This window comes from Bufo bufo, chromosome 4 (assembly GCF_905171765.1).
Source record: "Bufo bufo chromosome 4, aBufBuf1.1, whole genome shotgun sequence".
NCBI classification, from domain to species: Eukaryota; Metazoa; Chordata; class Amphibia; order Anura; family Bufonidae; genus Bufo; species Bufo bufo.
In genome coordinates this window covers 373,837,445-373,858,055 of record NC_053392.1, presented here as the reverse complement: position 1 = coordinate 373,858,055, position 20,611 = coordinate 373,837,445, and the positions used below count along the sequence as shown (strand labels likewise).

Sequence of the window (20,611 nt, the reverse complement as noted above, 5' to 3'; positions counted from 1 at the left end):
AGAAAATGAGCTTATACCCTTCTGCACTGTAGTTCAATGGTGGATTAGACTTGCATATAAAGACATTGCAACCCAACCACTATTGTTGCATGTTGGGTGGAATACTTGCCAAATCTTTTCCACTTTGTCCCTCTAGCCCAAACCAACCAGGTGTTCAGGGCCACTATAGATGCTTGGAACTGGTTTCAATCGTCCTTATTGGGGATCCCTTTACCATCTTTATTGATTCAGCTGAGAGATATAATAAGTGCTGCCCCACTAGCACTGAGACAAACTCTTCCTATATGTATTCGACAAATGAAAACTCCAGTATTTTCCCTCTTTGATGAGAGTGGTTTGTTACTGGATGGAAAATCCCTTATATCCATGATCCGGGTCTTGAAACCTCATATTTCTTTATTATCCTTTCTCCGAACATTTATATCTAAAAACATCCGAAGACAAGCCCTCCTCAGGCCTCTCACCTGGTTCGAAAGCTTGATAGTTAGGTCTACTCCACTAACAAAACCAATCTCGACCTTTTATAAGGTACTTAACACTCCCTTCTCTTCACCAAAACTGGCCTTAGTACGTTTATGGGAATGGGATCTAGATTGCTCCTTTACACCTGAAGAATGCTTTAGACTACTCGTGACACCTCACATTACCTCAAGATGTGTTAGAATTCAAGAAAATGGGTACAAGATTCTGTCTAGGTGGTACAAAACTCCCCATATCACTAGCATGTACGACCAGACAAATTCCGACATTTGCTGGCGCTGTAGGGGAGAAAGAGGTTCCTATTACCATGTCTGGTGGCTATGTCCATTGATTACAAAATGGTGGAAGGAGATCTTTAACAAAAGTAAAGAAGTATGTAAAATGAAAATCTCTATATCTCCCCAATCAGCCTTGTTAAGCTTCTATCCTCAATGCCCAGGGGTGGTGATACCCCCTCTTTTTAAAATACTTCTATATAGTGCCCGTCTTCTAATACCTAGATTTTGGCTCAAGCTGGGACTCCCTTCCCTAGAGCAGTTGATAGGGAAAGTCGATGATATTTATAGGTTTGAAGAAACAGCAGCTTGGGAAAACCGCAATTACTCCAAAATCAGAACTACCTGGGAAAATTGGGAACACTTCAGGAATTTGAAGTGTTTGAAGAAATGACCCATCATATCGGTATTCTTTTTCACTGTTGTTATCATATCTCAATATAATGTGAGACATTCACTGTATACATTTGTTAACTCTTATGTTAATTACAAATGTTGTTACAAAAACTTGATGTATGATACAAAGCTTTCAAATAAAGCTCTTTTGAAAACAAAAAAAAATTAAAATAATAATAATCTTTTCCACTTTGTATATGTCCTTTCAATCATTATTGGCTGCCTTCCTGTACAGTTTTTGTCTATTCGAAAACAAGCCTTATGGCATTGCTGATAATGTGCAATATATGAGGCTAGGATAAAGAGGATGCACGATTTCGGCAAATGTTTGGGTAGTTAGCATTAGGCTGTAATATGTTGATATATAAAACTTCCAGGAAAGATTATGCTTATTTCCGAAGTGGTGATCATTTTATGTATTAGCCTATTTTAATGCTTGAAGGAATTTTAACCCCTTAATAACTGCTCATAAGGGTTTCTATGGTGGTCATTAAGGGGCATCTGTCAACAGATGCTCTTTAAGAGGCTTATTCTACAGTGGCCTAGATTAAGCTGCCCATGGGTCTCCAGTGCAGTGAAGTCGCTAAGCTCTTAGGATACTTTCACTCTTGCGTTGTTGGATTCCGGCAGGCAGTTCCGTCGCCGGAACTGCCTGCCAGATCCGGCAATCTGTATGCAAATGGATACCATTTGTAGACAGATCCGGATGTGGATCCGTCTCACAAATGCATTGCAATACCGAATCCGTGTCTCCGGTTGTCATCCGGAAAAACGGATCCAGTATTTATCTTTTTCACATTTTTTTTTTTAATTGTCTGTATCTTTTTCACATTTTTAAAGGTCTGCGCGTGATCCGTTTTTCCAGAACAGTTGGGACCGGATCCGGCATTAATGCATTTAAATGGAAAATAATGGCAGATCCGGAATTCCGGCAAGTGTTCCGGAATTTTGGACGGAGAAAATACTGCAGCATGCTGCGGTATTTTCTCCATCCAAAAACCGTACAGTGACTGAACTGAAGATATCCTGATGCATACTGAACGGATTGCTCTCCATTCAGAATGCATTAGGAAAAAACTGATCAGTTTTTCCGGTATTGAGCCCCTAGGATGGAACTCAACACCGGAAAAATTTAACGCAAGTGTGAAAGTACCCTTACATGAGAGTTGAACTATTGCTCTAAAGGCCCTGATTGAGAGGTGGCAATCTGGGCCATTTAACCCTTAGATGCTGCTGTCAATAGAGACTGCGGCAACTAAGCAGTTACAGATGCAACTGACTCACTGTGTCTCCCATATGCACCCACAATCAAATTGTAGGGTGTCTGTTTACTGCAGGCTGGGACCTAATGAAGGCCTCATCCCTGCCTGCAGCGTATTCTAGCAAGCTGCCCCTCTCTGTATAGTAATGACAGTATAATTTTGTCCATTGCATAAGCAGTCCAGTGAATTATAGAAGTGATAAAAAGATCGCCTAATAAAGTCCGCTTTTGAGACTGTTAAATGGTTTAAAAAAAATTCAAAGATTTGTATTCAATTTTATTTTTATTAAATGTAAAAAATGCCAAGTAAAAAAAATACACCTTCTTCTATTGAAAAAAACAAACAAAAATCATGCCCTCACAAAGCTCTGTAGAAAGAAAAATAAAAAGTTATGGGTTTTTGGATGTAACTATGGAAAAAACATTTTTTAAAGGGTTTTATTGTGCAACAGTAGTAAAACTTAAATGATGGGGGTCAATTAACATTTGATTTTGTTTTTGTGTCAGTTTTAAGTCTGGCTTTGCTTTGTGTGCCTGCACCAATTTTATGAAATGAAGCACCTTAATATATTTTTTTAGACCACAAAACAGACCTGATTGGTTCCTTCCCAATAATTGCCTGCCAGGTTGGGCAGTAGAAATCCAGCATTACACAGAGAATGCTATCAATTACTGATAACACCTCTCACATGAACAATGAGATTTCATTGATATGACTGTATGAATTACACATTTTACTGAATCTTTTCCCATAACACGATATATCAATCTGCTCAGCTTCTCCTTTTATAACATCCGACCTGCAGATTGCACTGCATTTTGTGGTGACGGTACCATTGTTTCCATGATCTGGTTTAAAAATGGGCTCCAAAGGTCCAGCAAAGACAATCAGTTCTGAGCTCAGTTTGCATTAGTGTCTTTTTTTCTTATCAGTTGATTAAGAAATCATTTCTTAGACCTCATATGATATGTCTTCTGTGTGTAACATTAAAAATAAAGATTACAGTACAGTGAAATTGGATGTGCACATGTTCTGTATAGAGGGAGTGGGTCCTGTTTTGAGCCCATGGATGTCCAGTTTGATTGTGTCCATTTTTATCTCAGTAAAAAAAGAATATATCATATTACAAGAAAAATATTTTGCCCTAAACATTTTTTTAATGATACTCATTGGCAGAGGCTTCACAGTCAAATATTTAAGTTCCATATGCAATAGCAGAACTTGCAAAATAGCTCCAAACTTTTTATTTTTTATTTGATTTAACTGCTAACCCTTTGGAAAATGTTCATCCATCACATGCACTATAAAAAGGGTTAAAGGAAAAGTGAAATAGTTTGTTAGAACATCAATTGACTAGCAGAGATTTGCAAGAGTTAGGAAAAAGACATCAATAGATTTCAAACAAAGATATGTCTGTTTTGGGCAGCCAATTGTTGTTTTAAGCACCAGTATTAAAAGGATTTAGATCTTAACTTTGGCAGTGTCCTACTGGTTTCCAAAAGATCTTTGGATAAACATGAACAGTTCACAAAGAGGGCACAGTTTAGTGTGGAACCACATAAGATAACTCTTTAATAACATTTTCTCCAAGTGTACTCCAGGTAACAAATACTAAAAGGAGCGGAGCTGTGGTGCTGATATTGTACATAGTTTGTATGTGAACTTTAAATTACCATGTTTGGTAAGAATTATTGTAAAAATGTGTCAACTATAAAATGTTTGTATGGGGGGAGGGGGGCTGATGCAACAAAAAAAATTCTGTCATCCTACATAGACTTGCATGTAAGCAAGTAACTGCTTTATTGCCACAGACACATAAAACACAAGTTCCCACGTGGCAAGTCCACTGCAGATTTTAAATTAGGGAATTGGATGAAAATTTTATTTTCTGATCCAATAACATTTTTGATATTCACCATTTAGCTGCAGGAACATTCTTATAATATACTGCAGGGCAGCCAATTAAATTAAAAGTCCTGGCAGAGACCTGCAGACATCCTTTTATGTTAGCTTGTATGCTATCAATGTACTTGATTTTCTAATGGTGGGTATTAAAACAGCATGTTTCTTCAGGCATTGGCAGAATATAGACTGCTGTAAGCACCTCTATTGTGCTGACAGAGCTATAAAAGAAGTATTGATATTGAATTCTTTATTTCTTATGTTATCGAGTTAAATAAACAGTGGCAAAAAAAAGTTTTCTTGACTTTATCAACGGCTGTTGTGATGGCATATCAAGTAAAAATTGTAGCATTAGCATGGAAAATTTTAACTACCTCAAGCTCCTATTCTTTAAAGGGAAAATTCAAGATAGATAAGGATATATTCATGCTGTCCCACCTTTGGAAACTGAATGTAGTCAATCTGCAGTCTCTGAAATGGGTAAGATGGCCTGAGAATATGCCTTGGACAAACATGGAGGCAGTGTTGTTGAAGCCTAGCGGCCACCCACCACTGAAGATCACACATTCTCTCTCTAGAGGCATGTCTTGGCCCATGCGCTGAATCCATCATCAACAGGTAGCTTCAGTTTAGGACAAGTCCCAAACTAGGGGACTACAACTGGCTTGTCTGTGGGATTCAAATTGGTGAATGGTCTTCCCCAGTGCCAAGAAAAGTCGGCTAGCCTAAGAATCAAAGACAACTTGCTGTGCAGGGGCGTAACTACCATAGCGGCAGACCATGCGACTGCTATGGTGCCCAGGGCAAGAGGGGGCCCAGTCTTAGCTGGGATCATCCCCTCTTCTACTGGAGGTGAAACTTGGTCAGGACTCTACCCTCTAAAGGAACAACTTTTAGCAAATGAGGCAGTGGAAAAATGGCCCAAGGGTCATAGGGGGTTTAGGCATAAACTCTTCTGTCCTGTGTGTGTGTGTGTGTGTGTGTGGGGGGGGGGGGTCTGGTTTGATCCTTGCTCTAGGGCCCTTACTGCTATGTACACCACTGTTGTTGTGTAATGGATTCTCTAACAGATGCAGCCTATGGAGCTCCTTTTTAACTATAACCTGGAAGGTTTAATTTCAATATAACCAATTAAACACATTTATTAAAGTTAACAATCAGAACTGTATAGCAACAGGGTGATATATATGTTATAATCAAACATTACATATATGAGCAGTGTTCTTGCAAAAATAAACTTTCTAAATTTAATTATGATTTGCTGTTTTTCTGCAGTTTCCTTTTTTGCCAATACAACTAAATTAAAGTTCCTTATTAATGATAATTGGGAAATAAAGAAAACACAGGCTATATACTTATGATTAAATATATGGAGGAGGTAGGCAAAATGGATCCTGCTTAACACAAATGTCACAATAATATTGCTGTTCTTTTTTGCAGTCTAAAAAATCATGCTTTAAGATCAGATATTAGTAGACAGACACTTAAGCATAAAGACTTGTAAATTGAGAATGCTTAATAATCCAGGAAAATTAGCACTAATTATGTTCATTAACCACTTAATTTCTTTCACATATTATATAACTAAACTCCAGGTGATGTTATTTCCTAATATGCACGGTATATTCCATAATAGAATTCTACAACAACAGGATTGTATATGGGTCAAGAAGATCGGTCCTTGTGGCAGGTCCGCTCTACTATTAATCTAAATGGAATATAAAATATTGTGTCATCTGACTAATAGAGCTACTCAGACTATAAAAATAATTAGTGGGCAGATTTTGGAAACTGTCTAAGGCTACATTCACACTTGCGTTTTTGTCTGATCTGGCTGCATCCATTATGAACGGATCCGGTTTTATTATCTTTAAAATAGCAATGAAAGTCAACTGGTGCTGGATCAGTTTTCTATTGCGTCTGAGAAAACAGATCTGGCACCATTGACTTGCATTGTGTGTCATGACGGATCTGTTTTGCTCCGCATCCCATGCAGGACAGAAAACCGTAGCTTGCAGCGGTTTGCTTTCCGGTATGGGAACGCAAACAAGCAGAACGGAATGCATTTTGAAGCATCCCATTCTGTTCACTTCAGTTTTGTCCCCATTGACAATGAATGGGGACAAAACTGAAGTATTTTTCTTCGGTATTGAGATCCTCTACCGGATCTCAATACTGGGAAAGTTAAACGCAAGTGTGAAAGTAGCCTAAAAAAAAATTGTCTTTATTGCCCATAATAATCTATCATTGCTCAGCTTCCATTTTTGCACCATTTGGACTAATAATGCACATGATAGAACTATTCCTGAAATGTGCTGAAATAGTAGCCTATTCATATTTTTCAGATCTGCTTTAAGTATAAATAACGTAAATGAAATAGGCATACCATATACTAATAATCCTATAGCAGAACTATTCCTGAAATGTGCTGAAATAGTAGCCTATTCATATTTTTCAGATCTGCTTTAAGTATAAATAACATAAATGAAATAGGCATACCATATACTAATAATCCTATAGCAGATGATCATCACAAAACATAGTTTGGGTAACCTTTGATAACCAATCTCACAAAGTATAACATCCTCAGTCTTTTTCTCTCAATCCACCTTACTTTTTGAAAGTACAGTATGTCTCAAACTACAGGTCTGACTTATAACAGATAAGATGTAGGATAGTTAGAAGCTTCTGTAGGAATACCACTTGAGCATGAGTTCCAGCATCTTCACACATGAAATATCATTCTGAGTAATACATATCATAATGTCAAATCAAAATCAAAACTATAAATCCCACATCTAATTTACACCTTTTCTCTAACAAACTGCACACTTGCTACAAACAACTAAAGGCAAAATTTGTCTCACCCAAAATCGCGCCAGACTTCAGTGAATTAATTCGGTAATCACATGTGCCCCTTTTATAAAACACTTTAAAATAGCAATCTGAAGTCGGGTTTGGTAACGAAGTACCAGCTGGTACCAAACCCAAATTTGGATTGCTATTTTAAAATGTTTTTAAACCCACAGATGTGATTACCAATTTAATTCACCGAATTCTCATGCGACTTTGGGTGAGACAAAATTTTGCCTACTTGGAGGCAATACATTTTAATGCTGTATGAAGACAACATTGAAACCGAAGTGTTTGAATGAATCGACTTCAGCTCTATGATCCCAAGCTCGATTCACTAAACACTAATTAAATAACATGATTAAAGGGATGTTAAAAGGATTTTTCCAAAGCTTAAAGAGGATAGCTATAAGTGACTGACAGCTCTCTCTGTAGCAATGATTTCAATCACTGATAACACCTCCCTGTATACTGAAAGCTATTCATGAGAGTGGTGTTATAGGGGTTATCCAATCCCTGTATGGCTGCAGCTGCATTTCCACATTGCGCTGATCAAAATATCTGGCGACCGGAACAGCAGGCTGTAATGGAAATTCATGTGAGGAAATTTGGCTTCACGCCAAATCAAATTTTCACTGAAATTCGGATCGAAGTCCACTTCAGATGCTTCGATTCACTCAACACTAGTGATAACTCTTCTTTAAACATTCATTTTCTATCCTTTTAATAGACCATTAATGATTGGTGGGTGTTTAGCCTACAGGACCTCACCCAATGAATGGGCCATGTATCCTTCATTGTTTACATTAGTCAAATGGTCATCTTTTTTTTTCTTTTTACTTCCGGCACACGTCTTTAAATCTTAACTTTACCCAAACTCTAAGAAATTAAATTTAATACAGTTTATCTGGCTACTTACTTTTCCAATTTCCAATACCCTTGTAATACATACAGAAGTCTAAGAAACTAAGGTTTATGTTTCTGTTCACAGGAACCTTGCATCAAAGACTAATTTTATTGTCACTGTAAGTAACGCAGAGGTAACACTGTAGGTAAAGGGACAACATTTTTTCCCCTAACAATTTATATAGCAATATATAGATGACTTCTGCATTCTCAGAGAAAATTCAAGCCTTCTACATACAGGGAGTGCAGAATTATTAGGCAAATGAGTATTTTGACCACATCATCCTCTTTATGCATGTTGTCTTACTCCAAGCTGTATAGGCTCGAAAGCCTACTACCAATTAAGCATATTAGGTGATGTGCGTCTCTGTAATGAGAAGGGGTGTGGTCTAATGACATCAACACCCTATATTAGGTGTGCATAATTATTAGGCAACTTCCTTTCCTTTGGAAAAATGAGTCAAAAGAAGGACTTGACAGGCTCAGAAAAGTCAAAAATAGTGAGATATCTTGCAGAGGGATGCAGCACTCTTAAAATTGCAAAGCTTCTGAAGCGTGATCATCGAACAATCAAGCGTCTCATTCAAAATAGTCAACAGGGTCGCAAGAAGCGTGTGGAAAAACCAAGGCGCAAAATAACTGCCCATGAACTGAGAAAAGTCACGCGTGCAGCTGCCAAGATGCCACTTGCCACCAGTTTGGCCATATTTCAGAGCTGCAACATCACTGGAGTGCCCAAAATCACAAGGTGTGCAATACTCAGAGACATGGCCAAGGTAAGAAAGGCTGAAAGACAACCACCACTGAACAAGACACACAAGCTGAAACATCAAGACTGGGCCAAGAAATATCTCAAGACTGATTTTTCTAAGGTTTTATGGACTGATGAAATGAGAGTGAGTCTTGATGGGCCAGATGGATGGGCCCGTGGCTGGATTGGTAAAGGGCAGAGAGCTCCAGTCCGACTTAGACGCCAGCAAGGTGGAGGTGGAGTACTGGTTTGGGCTGGTATCATCAAAGATGAGCTTGTGGGGCCTTTTCGGGTTGAGGAGGGAGTCAAGCTCAACTCCCAGTCCTACTGCCAGTTTCTGGAAGACACCTTCTTCAAGCAGTGGTACAGGAAGAAGTCTGCATCCTTCAAGAAAAACATGATTTTCATGCAGGACAATGCTCCATCACACGCGTCCAAGTACTCCACAGCGTGGCTGGCAAGAAAGGGTATAAAAGAAGAAAATCTAATGACATGGCCTCCTTGTTCACCTGATCTGAACCCCATTGAGAACCTGTGGTCCATCATCAAATGTGAGATTTACAAGGAGGGAAAACAGTACACCTCTCTGAACAGTGTCTGGGAGGCTGTGGTTGCTGCTGCACGCAATGTTGATGGTGAACAGATCAAAACACTGACAGAATCCATGGATGGCAGGCTTTTGAGTGTCCTTGCAAAGAAAGGTGGCTATATTGGTCACTGATTTGTTTTTGTTTTGTTTTTGAATGTCAGAAATGTATATTTGTGAATGTTGAGATGTTATATTGGTTTCACTGGTAAAAATAAATAATTGAAATGGGTATATATTTGTTTTTTGTTAAGTTGCCTAATAATTATGCACAGTAATAGTCACCTGCACACACAGATATCCCCCTAAAATAGCTAAAACTAAAAACAAACTAAAAACTACTTCCAAAAATATTCAGCTTTGATATTAATGAGTTTTTTGGGTTCATTGAGAACATGGTTGTTGTTCAATAATAAAATTAATCCTCAAAAATACAACTTGCCTAATAATTCTGCACTCCCTGTACAATAGTCCAATTCTCAGCTCAGTGAGTGTGATTTAAGAGAAGATGAATATTGGGGTTAACTGGATTCATACAGTACCTGATTTTTTGGGGATGTAGCTAGGTTTCCCATGGTAGAAAGGGGCATAACTGTACTAGAGTTTCTCATGTGAAGTAAATGGTCTGAGTGTGTAAAGTGAATATAAAAATACCATTGTGCAGTTGAAGATACAACAATACATGCAATTGTAATCCTGCTTTGGGATATCAGTGGAGCAAGACTAACAATAATCATCAAGGTGAAGCAAGTGAATACAGTTGTCCTTGTGAAACTTTGCAAACTACAAAATCAATGTGAACTGATCCTTATTTGTGCTTGTATGTCTGTCATTTTCCTCCCATTACTTCAAATTTGTGCCATTGATGTTTCTTGTATTCACTGGGTACTTCCTGAGGGCATAGCGTACAGGAGCTTTTATAGAAAAGCAGTTGGCATTCGTCAGTGTACAGTACTGTGCAATAATCTTATGAGTCATTGGGGCTTTTTTTTTTTTTAGACAATCCTGTTCACCGTCAATCTGGAGAAATCTTTATTCTGAGTGCTGTGGGTGAGCCAAAATGACTCATAACCAAAAACGTTTCATTTATTTCTTTACACTAATGTGCTGTTGGATTCATTTTTTCATTCATTCATTCCCTTACTTAAAGAGGACCTTTCATGTATTTTTTTTTTAGTTTAGATAAATACCTTTACTTGCGGCTGATACCCTGCCTGTTTTTTTCAAATATCGCTCCTACACCCCACTAATACTGAGCATCGGTACAGGGAGGAGGAGACACCAGGGTTTCTCAGGGAGTGTCTCCCTCTCCCTGGCTGTGCCACGATCCACAGCAGAGAGTGTTACAGCCACGGAGAAGGTGAGCTTTTTTTCTCCCTGGCTATGATTCTCTCTGCTGTGATTGGATCATGGCACAGCCAGGGAGAAGGAGATGCCCATTGAGAAACCCTGGCATCTCCTCCTCCCTGTACCGATGCTCAGTATTAACATACAAAGCGGGAAAACTGTAGGGGGCTACTGTGGGGCATAGGAGTGATATTTGAAAAAAAAGTTAGTGGGGCAGCATCAGCAGGGGTTCCCCGCAAGAAAAGGTATTTATCTAAACTAAAAAAAAAGAAAAAGAAAGGTCCTCTTTAATACGCACAGGTTGGCAGTTTACTTAAAAGGAACCTGTCGAAAGGTTCATGCAGCCTGAACTATGGACCTGCATGAAATCCTAACAAGATTTCTTATGACAGAGAGCTATGTTCTTTGCTACACCTAATTGCAAAGTGCGACAAACTTTGGTGCATCTAGTTTTAGAAACATCTCTTGCAGCTAGCTCACCAATGTGGTATTCTCTAAGCTGAAATGGATGTGGATTAAGATGCGTTGTTCTGTCTTCATACACGTTCACACAGTGTGCAGGCTGACATTTAGTATAAACCATTCCTGTCTTCCAAATAAGAGGACTGTTTTCTGTAGTATAACTTGTTTATTGGTCAACAGGATTGTGAATTGGTAAAACTACAAGAATACAAATGACATGTATAGGTATAAGGCATATAAGATAGCATGTACAGCAGAAAGCATAGAACAACATGTACTACAACATTACATTAACTCTGAGCAAATGTCCAAAATGGCTGTCTATACATAGGATTACATATCTAATATCTAACAGCTATAACATGTTCCCTGAGTAATTCTACAGCTAACTGAACAGCTCTGCATAACCATATCCCTGATACAAAGATAGAATTCTCACCAGATATGCATGTACAAGGATAATTGAGTTTAAGAAAGAGAACTGCATGGAACAGCTCTGCTGATGTCCTGTAGTCTGTATGTAGACTGGGCTTCTCCTTCCCAGAATGCATTGCACTCCCCACAATACAATAAACGTTATTAACAAGAAAACAAAGCGCATTACACTTTTAACACCGCTAGATGGTGCTGTTACCTAACTAATAACTACAGAATACAGCAGACGTGATCTGTAATGATACTGAAATGAATCTTCCAGTGCTGGGATAGAACATGCGTCATTTTGGCACAAAATTCTTTCACAACATAAGTACAGTTGAGCAAAGTTTTGAAAAAGTGGATTCCGCAACTTCGCCGAAATTAGCCAAGAAATTGATTTGTTACGAATTAATTTGTCACGAATCACTATAAATCAGGAATATCCAGGCTGTGCTGTGGGAAGGGTTGCAACCATGCTGCGGTGAAGAACCACATGACCAATTAACCTGCATCTGCCTTTTATTTAATAATGAAGACCGCACTGTATAGTCCTGTCTAACATAGTGTTTTATAATATATCAGTGGCTTATGCTGAATGATAAGATTGGTGCACAGATAGACCCGTATGTCTAACTGTACACCAACTATTGGTTGTTTTACTTTTCAACAAAATTTTGTGCCAAAATGTTGCCACAAATTGTCACAGGCCATGCCTCCTTTTCTATTAAACAATGCCCCTTTGTCACTAAGCTATGCCCCCTATATGAGCATGATGCAGTGGATTTTCCTAAAAATTTATTTGACAAATTGCACTAAAAAATGCACCACTTTTTGGAAAATTTACAAGAAGCCATGTTGCAATCAAATGAGTGAATATGGGTCATGTTTTTTAAAAATCGAGTCACAGGTAGAAAAGTCTGGACATGGGGAGAGGAGTCCACTAAGCAGTTTCTTCCTGCCCTACTCAGCTTGACATGTCTCTTTCTATGCACAAATAGAGAAACACTAGCCAATGAAGTCAAGCATGACATAACAAGGCTGTGCTGTGGACTCTTATCCCTGTGCCCAGCTTATAATGAACTCTCTGTAATGATGGACACTGCTAAAGTTCATGCTGCCCATGGTTCAGGCAGCATGAACTTGATGTCAAGTTCCCTTTAACACAAAGTCTGCTGTTTAATTTAGGACTTCTGAAAATAATCTAATTCCTTTTTTTTATTTTACCATCTGCTTCCCTTTGGACAAACTCAACACAAATTTGTATAATGATGTGCCAACAACTCATTTATTCCAGTTAGCATAGTTAAACTTATAAACAAACAAATATGACTATAATGAAAGGAGGAGATTGATCATGAGGGAAAGATTTACATTTTGTTTTGTAGGAGTCTGTTTCGCCATCACTTGTGCCAAATTTGTCAAAAGCCACATTATGTTTGATCAATTTATAAATCTGTAAGTCTAACACTTCTGTCTTGAGATGTTACTTGAGTTTCTATGCCACCCCTTTACTGGACTAATATTTTCAAGAAAAATTTTGCAACAATTAAAAAAGTTGCAGTGGATAAATCTGGCTTACAGACAAAAAAAGTGAGTAGTGAGGAAATGCAAAATTTCACAAAATGTTATATGTTAAATGTAAATAAGCCCCAAAAATTGCAAAGCCCTATTTTGTGACTTTTGAAGCCAAAATTCTGGAATGCAGAGCTTGATAAATTCCCCCAGTCTGTTTTACAATTTTAATGGATTGCCCAGGCTACATATATTGATGACCTAGCCTGAGGAGAGGTCATCAATATTAGATCTGTGGAAGTCTGACACCCATCACCTCCACCAATCAGCTGTTTTGGGCAGCCACAGCACCAAAAACTATACAGTGAAGCAGCTCTGTACCCTGTGTAGTGGCCATGCCCGGGCACTTAAGGTTAGCTCCCATTCAAGTGACTGGAAGCTGAGCTGCAGTACGCCAGTGCTGGAACGTACACAGTGTATGGAGCCTTCTGCTTCTGCTCCATACACTCTATAGTGTCCAGCACCAAGGCTGCCTGAAACAGCTAATCAGTGGGGTTGTTGGGTGTTGGACCCCACCAATCTGAAATTGATGACCTTTCCTGAGGATAGGTCTTCAATATATGTACCCCAGATAGCTTTTTTTTTTTGTGGTGTGTGCTATTTGAAAATAATATAGATGACTATTAATATTATTCTGTATTTACCAGTTATACTCATGTGGCTTTTCTAGGTTGAACCACTAATACAGGAAGGTCATGAGAGTTTTGTACACCATATTTTACTGTATGAATGTGACAGAGAAGCTGGTGACACAGTACTTGAATATGGACATGAATGCTATCACTCCAATATGCCTGACATCTTTCATACATGTGAAACTGTCCTTTATGCTTGGGCAATAGGTGGGGAGGTGAGTACTACAGTTAGATATTTAGTATTTCCACGTGTAATTTCAGATAATTTCTTTTTCTGTTTTGTTCACCAGGCCAGTCATCTTAATGGAATATTAGACAAACTGTCCATAGTGTACATAGTATTCTATAGATAATATATAATGTTACAAATGAACTGCTGAGTATTATCCTCAGTGTAGCAGAGATAGAGGCAAATAAATTGCTGAATTTCTGCTCTCAGCTCTAAGGACAACGATTTTACATTAATCTATAGAGAATATCTATTCTAAGAACCATGAACATAGACTCAATCGTAGCCACTTTGCCTCAGATTTACTAATGTGTCTGCACCTATAGTCTATCTAAAAAGTGGAGTAAATTCGCACACTAAGGAACAATTTGGCAAAAATAGGGTTTCTACAACGTTTTCTGATTTGCTCAAAAAAGGATGGGGTCTAAGATTATACGTTTTGAATCAAAATTGCACCACAATTCTGTTGTATTATTCTGTCTCATAGTAAGCCAACCAATGCTTAAACAAATGGGCCTAGCCAAGCACCGTGACTGCATTTATCATCCAGCCTAAGCCACTGAGATGAATGTGGTTCATGTCTTGATGGTCTGTCTAAAATCATGCTATCAATTTAGTAAATTTGCCCCTGTATGTTCTCTCTCTTTGCCCAAGAACTGTTTCCTGCAGTTAAGTTTTCACATGATATCCATTAAAAAGTATAGGAACTACAGTATCTATATCAATTATTCCCAACCTTATTGCTATGGGAGCAACCACTACTCCCATTCCCACGTCGGAGAAGCCAGGTGTATTCCATAATTCTTCCTTAGCACAATTTCCTGCACTATAATATATATATATTTATATATATATATATATATATATATATATTTCTGCACTGTATTTGTTTTCTTTACTGTAAAAGTCCAAGGAACTATAACTGTTGGTCTTTGCAGATTGCAAATGAAAGAAGTGGTAACTCGATACTGTTGGAAAATTGCATCACAGTTTTTTTTGCAAACCATTTTTCCATTAATAAACTGCCAGAACTCACTACTTCTTTAATTAACAATGCACACTATCCTGACTTATTTGGACATGTTACTTCCTTAAGGATGACAGCCATTCTTTCACAGCCTAGCGTTGCTTTTAAACTTTGCTTATCCTGCTTGTTTGTTCTTTATAGGGATTTACATACCCACCCCATGTTGGCCTATCCATTGGAACACCAACAGACCCAACATATGTTCTTATGGAAGTCCATTATGACAACCCATTTCAACAGGAAGGTAACACAAAAGCTTTAAAAAAGATTACAAATCATTATTTCTGCATCATTCATTTTTTCTTCAATATATATATAATCAGAGTGTATAAAAATCAATGATTTTTTTAATTTAAATTGGATTTTTATTTTTATTTAAATTGGATTTTTTTAATTTAAATTGGATTTTATTTTTATATAAAATGCTTTTTGAGGAAAATATATTACCATCCAAAGGTTATTCCATCATGAAGTAAAGATTCGTTTTTTAACCACCTCAGCCCCCATAGCTTAAACACCCTTAATGACCAGGCCACTTTTTACAATTCTGACCTACAGTACTTTCACCGTTTATTGCTCGGTCATGCAACTTACCACCCAAATGAATTTTACCTCCTTTTCTTCTCACTAATAGAGCTTTCATTTGGTGGTATTTCATTGCTGCTGACATTTTTACTTTTTTTGTTATTAATCGAAATTTAACGATTTTTTTTCAAAAAAATGACATTTTTCACTTTCAGTTGTAAAATTTTGCAAAAAAAACGACATCCATATATAAATTTTTCTCTAAATTTATTGTTCTACATGTCTTTGATAAAAAAAAATGTTTGGGTAAAAAAAATTGGTTTGGGTAAAAGTTATAGCGTTTACAAACTATGGTACAAAAATTTGAATTTCCGCTTTTTGAAGCAGCTCTGACTTTCTGAGCACCTGTCATGTTTCCTGAGGTTCTACAATGGCCAGACAGTACAAACACCCCACAAATGACCCCATTTCAGAAAGTAGACACCCTAAGGTATTCGCTGATGGGCATAGTGAGTTCATAGAACTTTTTATTTTTTGTCACAAGTTAGTGGAAAATGATGATTTTTTTTTTTTCTTACAAAGTCTCATATTCCACTAACTTGTGACAAAAAATAAAAACTTCTATGAACTCACTATGCCCATCAGCGAATACCTTGGGGTGTCATCTTTCCAAAATGGGGTCACTTGTGGGGTAGTTATACTGCCCTGGCATTCTAGGGGCCCAAATGTGTGGTAAGTAGTTTGAAATCAAAATCTGTAAAAAATAGCCGGTGAATTCCGAAAGGTGCTCTTTGGTATGTGGGCCCCTTTGCCCACCTAGGCTGCAAAAAAGTGTCGCACATGTGGTATCTCCGTACTCAGGAGAAGTTGGGCAATGTGTTTTGGGGTGTCATTTTACATATACCCATGCTGGGTGAGATAAATATCTTGGTCAAATGCCAACTTTGTATAAAAAAATGGGAAAAGTTGTCTTTTGCCAAGATATTTCTCTCATTCAGCATGGGTATATGTAAAATGACACCCCAAAACACATTGCCCAACTTCTTCTGAGTACGGAGATACCACATGTGTGACACTTTTTTGCAGCCTAGGTGGGCAAAGGGGCCCACATTCCAAAGAGCACCTTTCGGATTTCACCGGCCATTTTTTACACATTTTGATTTCAAACTACTTACCACACATTTGGGCCCCTAGAATGCCAGGGCAGTATAACTACCCCACAAGTGACCCCATTTTGGAAAGAAGACACCCCACGGTATTCCGTGAGGGGCATGGCGAGTTCCTAGAATTTTTTATTTTTTGTCACAAGTTAGCGGAAAATTATTTTTTTTTCTTTTTTTTTTTCTTACAAAGTCTCATATTCCACTAACTTGTGACAAAAAATAAAAACTTCCATGAACTCACTATGCCCATCAGCGAATACCTTGGGGTGTCTTCTTTCCAAAGTGGGGTCACTTGTGGGGTAGTTATACTGCCCTGGCATTCTAGGGGCCCAAATGTGTGGTAAGTAGTTTGAAATCAAAATCTGTAAAAAATGGCCGGTGAAATCCGAAAGGTGCTCTTTGGAATGTGGCCCCCTTTGCCCACCTAGGCTGCAAAAAAAGTGTCACACATGTGATATCTCCGTACTCAGGAGAAGTTGGGGAATGTGTTTTGGGGTGTCATTTTACATATACCCATGCTGGGTGAGAGAAATATCTCGGCAAAAGACAACTTTTCCCATTTTTTTATACAAAGTTGGCATTTGACCAAGATATTTATCTCACCCAGCATGGGTATATGTAAAATGACACCCCAAAACACATTCCCCAACTTCTCCTGAGTACGGCGATACCACATGTGTGAGACTTTTTTGCAGCCTAGATGCGCAAAGGTGCCCAAATTCCTTTTAGGAGGGCATTTTTAGACATTTGGATCCCAGACTTCTTCTCACGCTTTAGGGCCCCTAAAAAGCCAGGGCAGTATAAATACCCCACATGTGACCCCATTTTGGAAAGAAGACACCCCAAGGTATTCAATGAGGGGCATGGCGAGTTCATAGAAAAAAAAAATTTTTGGCACAAGTTAGCGGAAATTGATTTTTTTTGTTTTTTTTCACAAAGTCTCCCTTTCCGCTAACTTGAGACAAAAATTTCAATCTTTCATGGACTCAATATGACCCTCAGCGAATACCTTGGGGTGTCTTCTTTCCAAAATGGTGTTATTTGTGGGGTGTTTGTGCGCCCTGGCATTTGAGGGTCTCCGCCATCATTACATGTATGGCCAGCATTAGGAGTTTCTGCTATTCTCCTTATATTGAGCATACGGGTAATAAGATTTTTTTTTTCCGTTCAGCCTCTGGGCTGAAAGAAAAAAATTAAAGGCACAGATTTCTTCATTCGCATCGATCAATGTGGATGAAAAAAACTCTGCCAAAAAAAAAAAAAGGAGGGGAAAGGCATCTGCCAGGACATAGGAGCTCCACCCAACATCCATACCCACTTAGCCCGTATGCCCTGGCAAACCAGATTTATCCATTCACATCAATCGATGTGGATGAATAAATCATTGCCGGGATTTTTTATTTTTTTTATATATACAAAGTGTTTGCCAAAGCATATGAACACCGCCGCCTCCTCAGCTCATATGCCTCGGCAAACGTATCTTTTACTGCAGAGGAGAAATCTCATCTTGCAGCGCCACATACACTGACTTGTGTGCAATCTGACAGCAGCACAATGCTTCTGTCAGAATGCACATCAGTGCTGCAGCTAGTCGATCGGTTGGTCCACCTGGAAGGTAAAAAAAACAAAACAAAAAAGAAAAAACCAGGCCGCAACGCAATAAATTTTATTAACTTTATAATAACTTTTGAACAGAACATATAAACTTTTTTTTACTTTTTGAACTGAAGTTAACTTTTTTGCTTACTGGTGTTTTTTTTTATTTTTTTTTACCTTTTATAGGACAACCTCTCCTTCCCCATGGGACAATGTGCAAAGCGCAAATCGCCCAAAGATGTGGCGAAGTACATTATGCACTTTATCCCAGGTGAAAGGAGAGGTTTGCAGCAGCTGTGAGTAAAAGAGCCCTAATAGCCCTGTGTGCCTGTCCTGTGAGATGCAATCCCTATGCTAAGTGTACCTGTGTGTGGTACTTCCGGAAACACTCTCCAAAGCATAGGGCAGGGTGGTCAGGACAGTCAGGACAGAAATAGCGGGTGTAACGCCTTATTCCACTCCTGCTACAGACACGACATCTTTTTCGGGGTGACGGTTGGGTTGAGGTACCAGGAACGACACTGGGGAAATGTCGCTCGTGTAGACGGCTAACTACACTGGTAGATGGGGCCACGGAACCTTCTGGATACAGGAGGTTCTCGATGATCTCTTCCTGAAATTTGAGGAAGGATCCCGTTCTCCCAGCCTTACTGTAGAGAACAAAACTATTATATGAAGCCAATTGAATTAAATATACAGACACCTTCTTATACCAGCGTCTGGTGCGTCAGGAAACTAAATACGGAGACAACATCTGGTCATTGAAGTCCACCCCTCCCATGAGCAAATTATAGTCGTGGACACAGAGGGGCTTTTCAATGACACGGGTTGCTCGCTCAATTTGTATTGTCGTGTCTGCGTGAATGGAGGAGAGCATGTAAACGTCACGCTTGTCTCTCCATTTCACTGCGAGCAGTTCTTCGTTACACAAGGCAGCCCTCTCCCCCCTTGCAAGACGGGTGGTAACGAGCCGTAGTTCGCGCGGTGCCACAGCAGCCAATCTGTTCTAGGAACAAATGCCTGAAGAGGGCCACACTTGTGTAGAAATTGTCTACATAAAGATGGTACCCCTTGCCAAATAAGGGTGACACCAAGTCCCAGACTGTCTTCCCACTGCTCCCCAGGTAGTCAGGGCAACCGACCGGCTCCAGGGTCTGATCTTTTCCCTCATAGATCCGAATTTTGTGGGTATAGCCTGTGGCCCTTTCACAGAGCTTATACAATTTGACTCCATACCGGGCGCGCTTGCTTGGGATGTATTGTTTGAAGCCAAGGCGCCCGGTAAAATGTATTAAGGACTCGTCTACGCAGATGTTTTGCTCTGGGGTATACAAATCTGCAAATTTCTGGTTGAAGTGGTCTATGAGGGGCCGAATTTTGTGGAGCCGGTCAAAAGCTGGGTGGCCTCTGGGACGGGAGGTGGTGTTGTCGCTAAAGTGCAGGAAACGCAGGATGGCCTCAAATCGTGCCCTGGACATAGCAGCAGAGAACATGGGCATGTAATGAATCGGGTTCGTGGACCAATATGACCGCAATTCATGCTTTTTGGTTAGACCCATGTTGAGGAGAAGGCCCAGAAAAATTTTAATTTCGGAAACTTGGACTGGTTTCCACCGGAAAGGCTGGGCATAAAAGCTTCCCGGGTTGGCGGATATAAATTGAGTGGCATACCGATTTGTTTCTGCCACGACTAAGTCCAAGAGCTCCGCAGTCAAGAACAGCTCAAAAAATCCCAGGGCCGAACCGATCTGAGCTGTCCCAACCCGAACTCCAGACTGGGCGGTGAAAGGGGGAACTAATGGTGCGGCTGAAGTTGGTGACTGCCAATCAGGATTTGCCAGCACCTCAGGGACTCTAGGGGGTCTACGGGCCTGTCTGTGCGGTGGCTGCGACGGGGTAACTACTGCACGTGCCACCGTACCAGCTTCAACTGCCCTTCTGGTGCTCGCCACTTCACCATGTTGTACGGCAGTGCTGGTACTAGGTCCAGGGAGGGCTGCGCTGCTGGTGTATGCCTCACCGCGTGATCCGACAGCGCCAGCCCACTCTGCTTCTCTTGAAGCGGATCCTACGCAACCTGTGGTCTAGCGACACGGGGCTGGGTACGTCTGGTTCTATCAGGGACCTCCACCTCCTCGTCCGAACTTTGGGTCAGACTGCCACTGCTTTCTACAGGTTCATATTCTGACCCGCTAGATTCGTCAGATGAGGGTTCCCATTCCTCATC

The 20,611-nt window shown here is 39.5% G+C and overlaps 1 protein-coding gene across 2 annotated transcripts in view; it reads left to right on the top strand.

Moving 5' to 3' along the window:
• MOXD1 (monooxygenase DBH like 1) overlaps nucleotides 1–20,611 on the top strand; it is a 178,130-nt gene that overhangs the window by 100,187 nt on the left and 57,332 nt on the right. For both annotated transcript variants that reach the window (XM_040429153.1, XM_040429152.1), the window contains exons 5-6: nucleotides 13,880–14,059; nucleotides 15,242–15,344. In XM_040429153.1, the coding sequence (XP_040285087.1) occupies nucleotides 13,880–14,059; nucleotides 15,242–15,344 (283 nt within the window). The remainder of the gene's footprint in view (nucleotides 1–13,879; nucleotides 14,060–15,241; nucleotides 15,345–20,611) is intronic.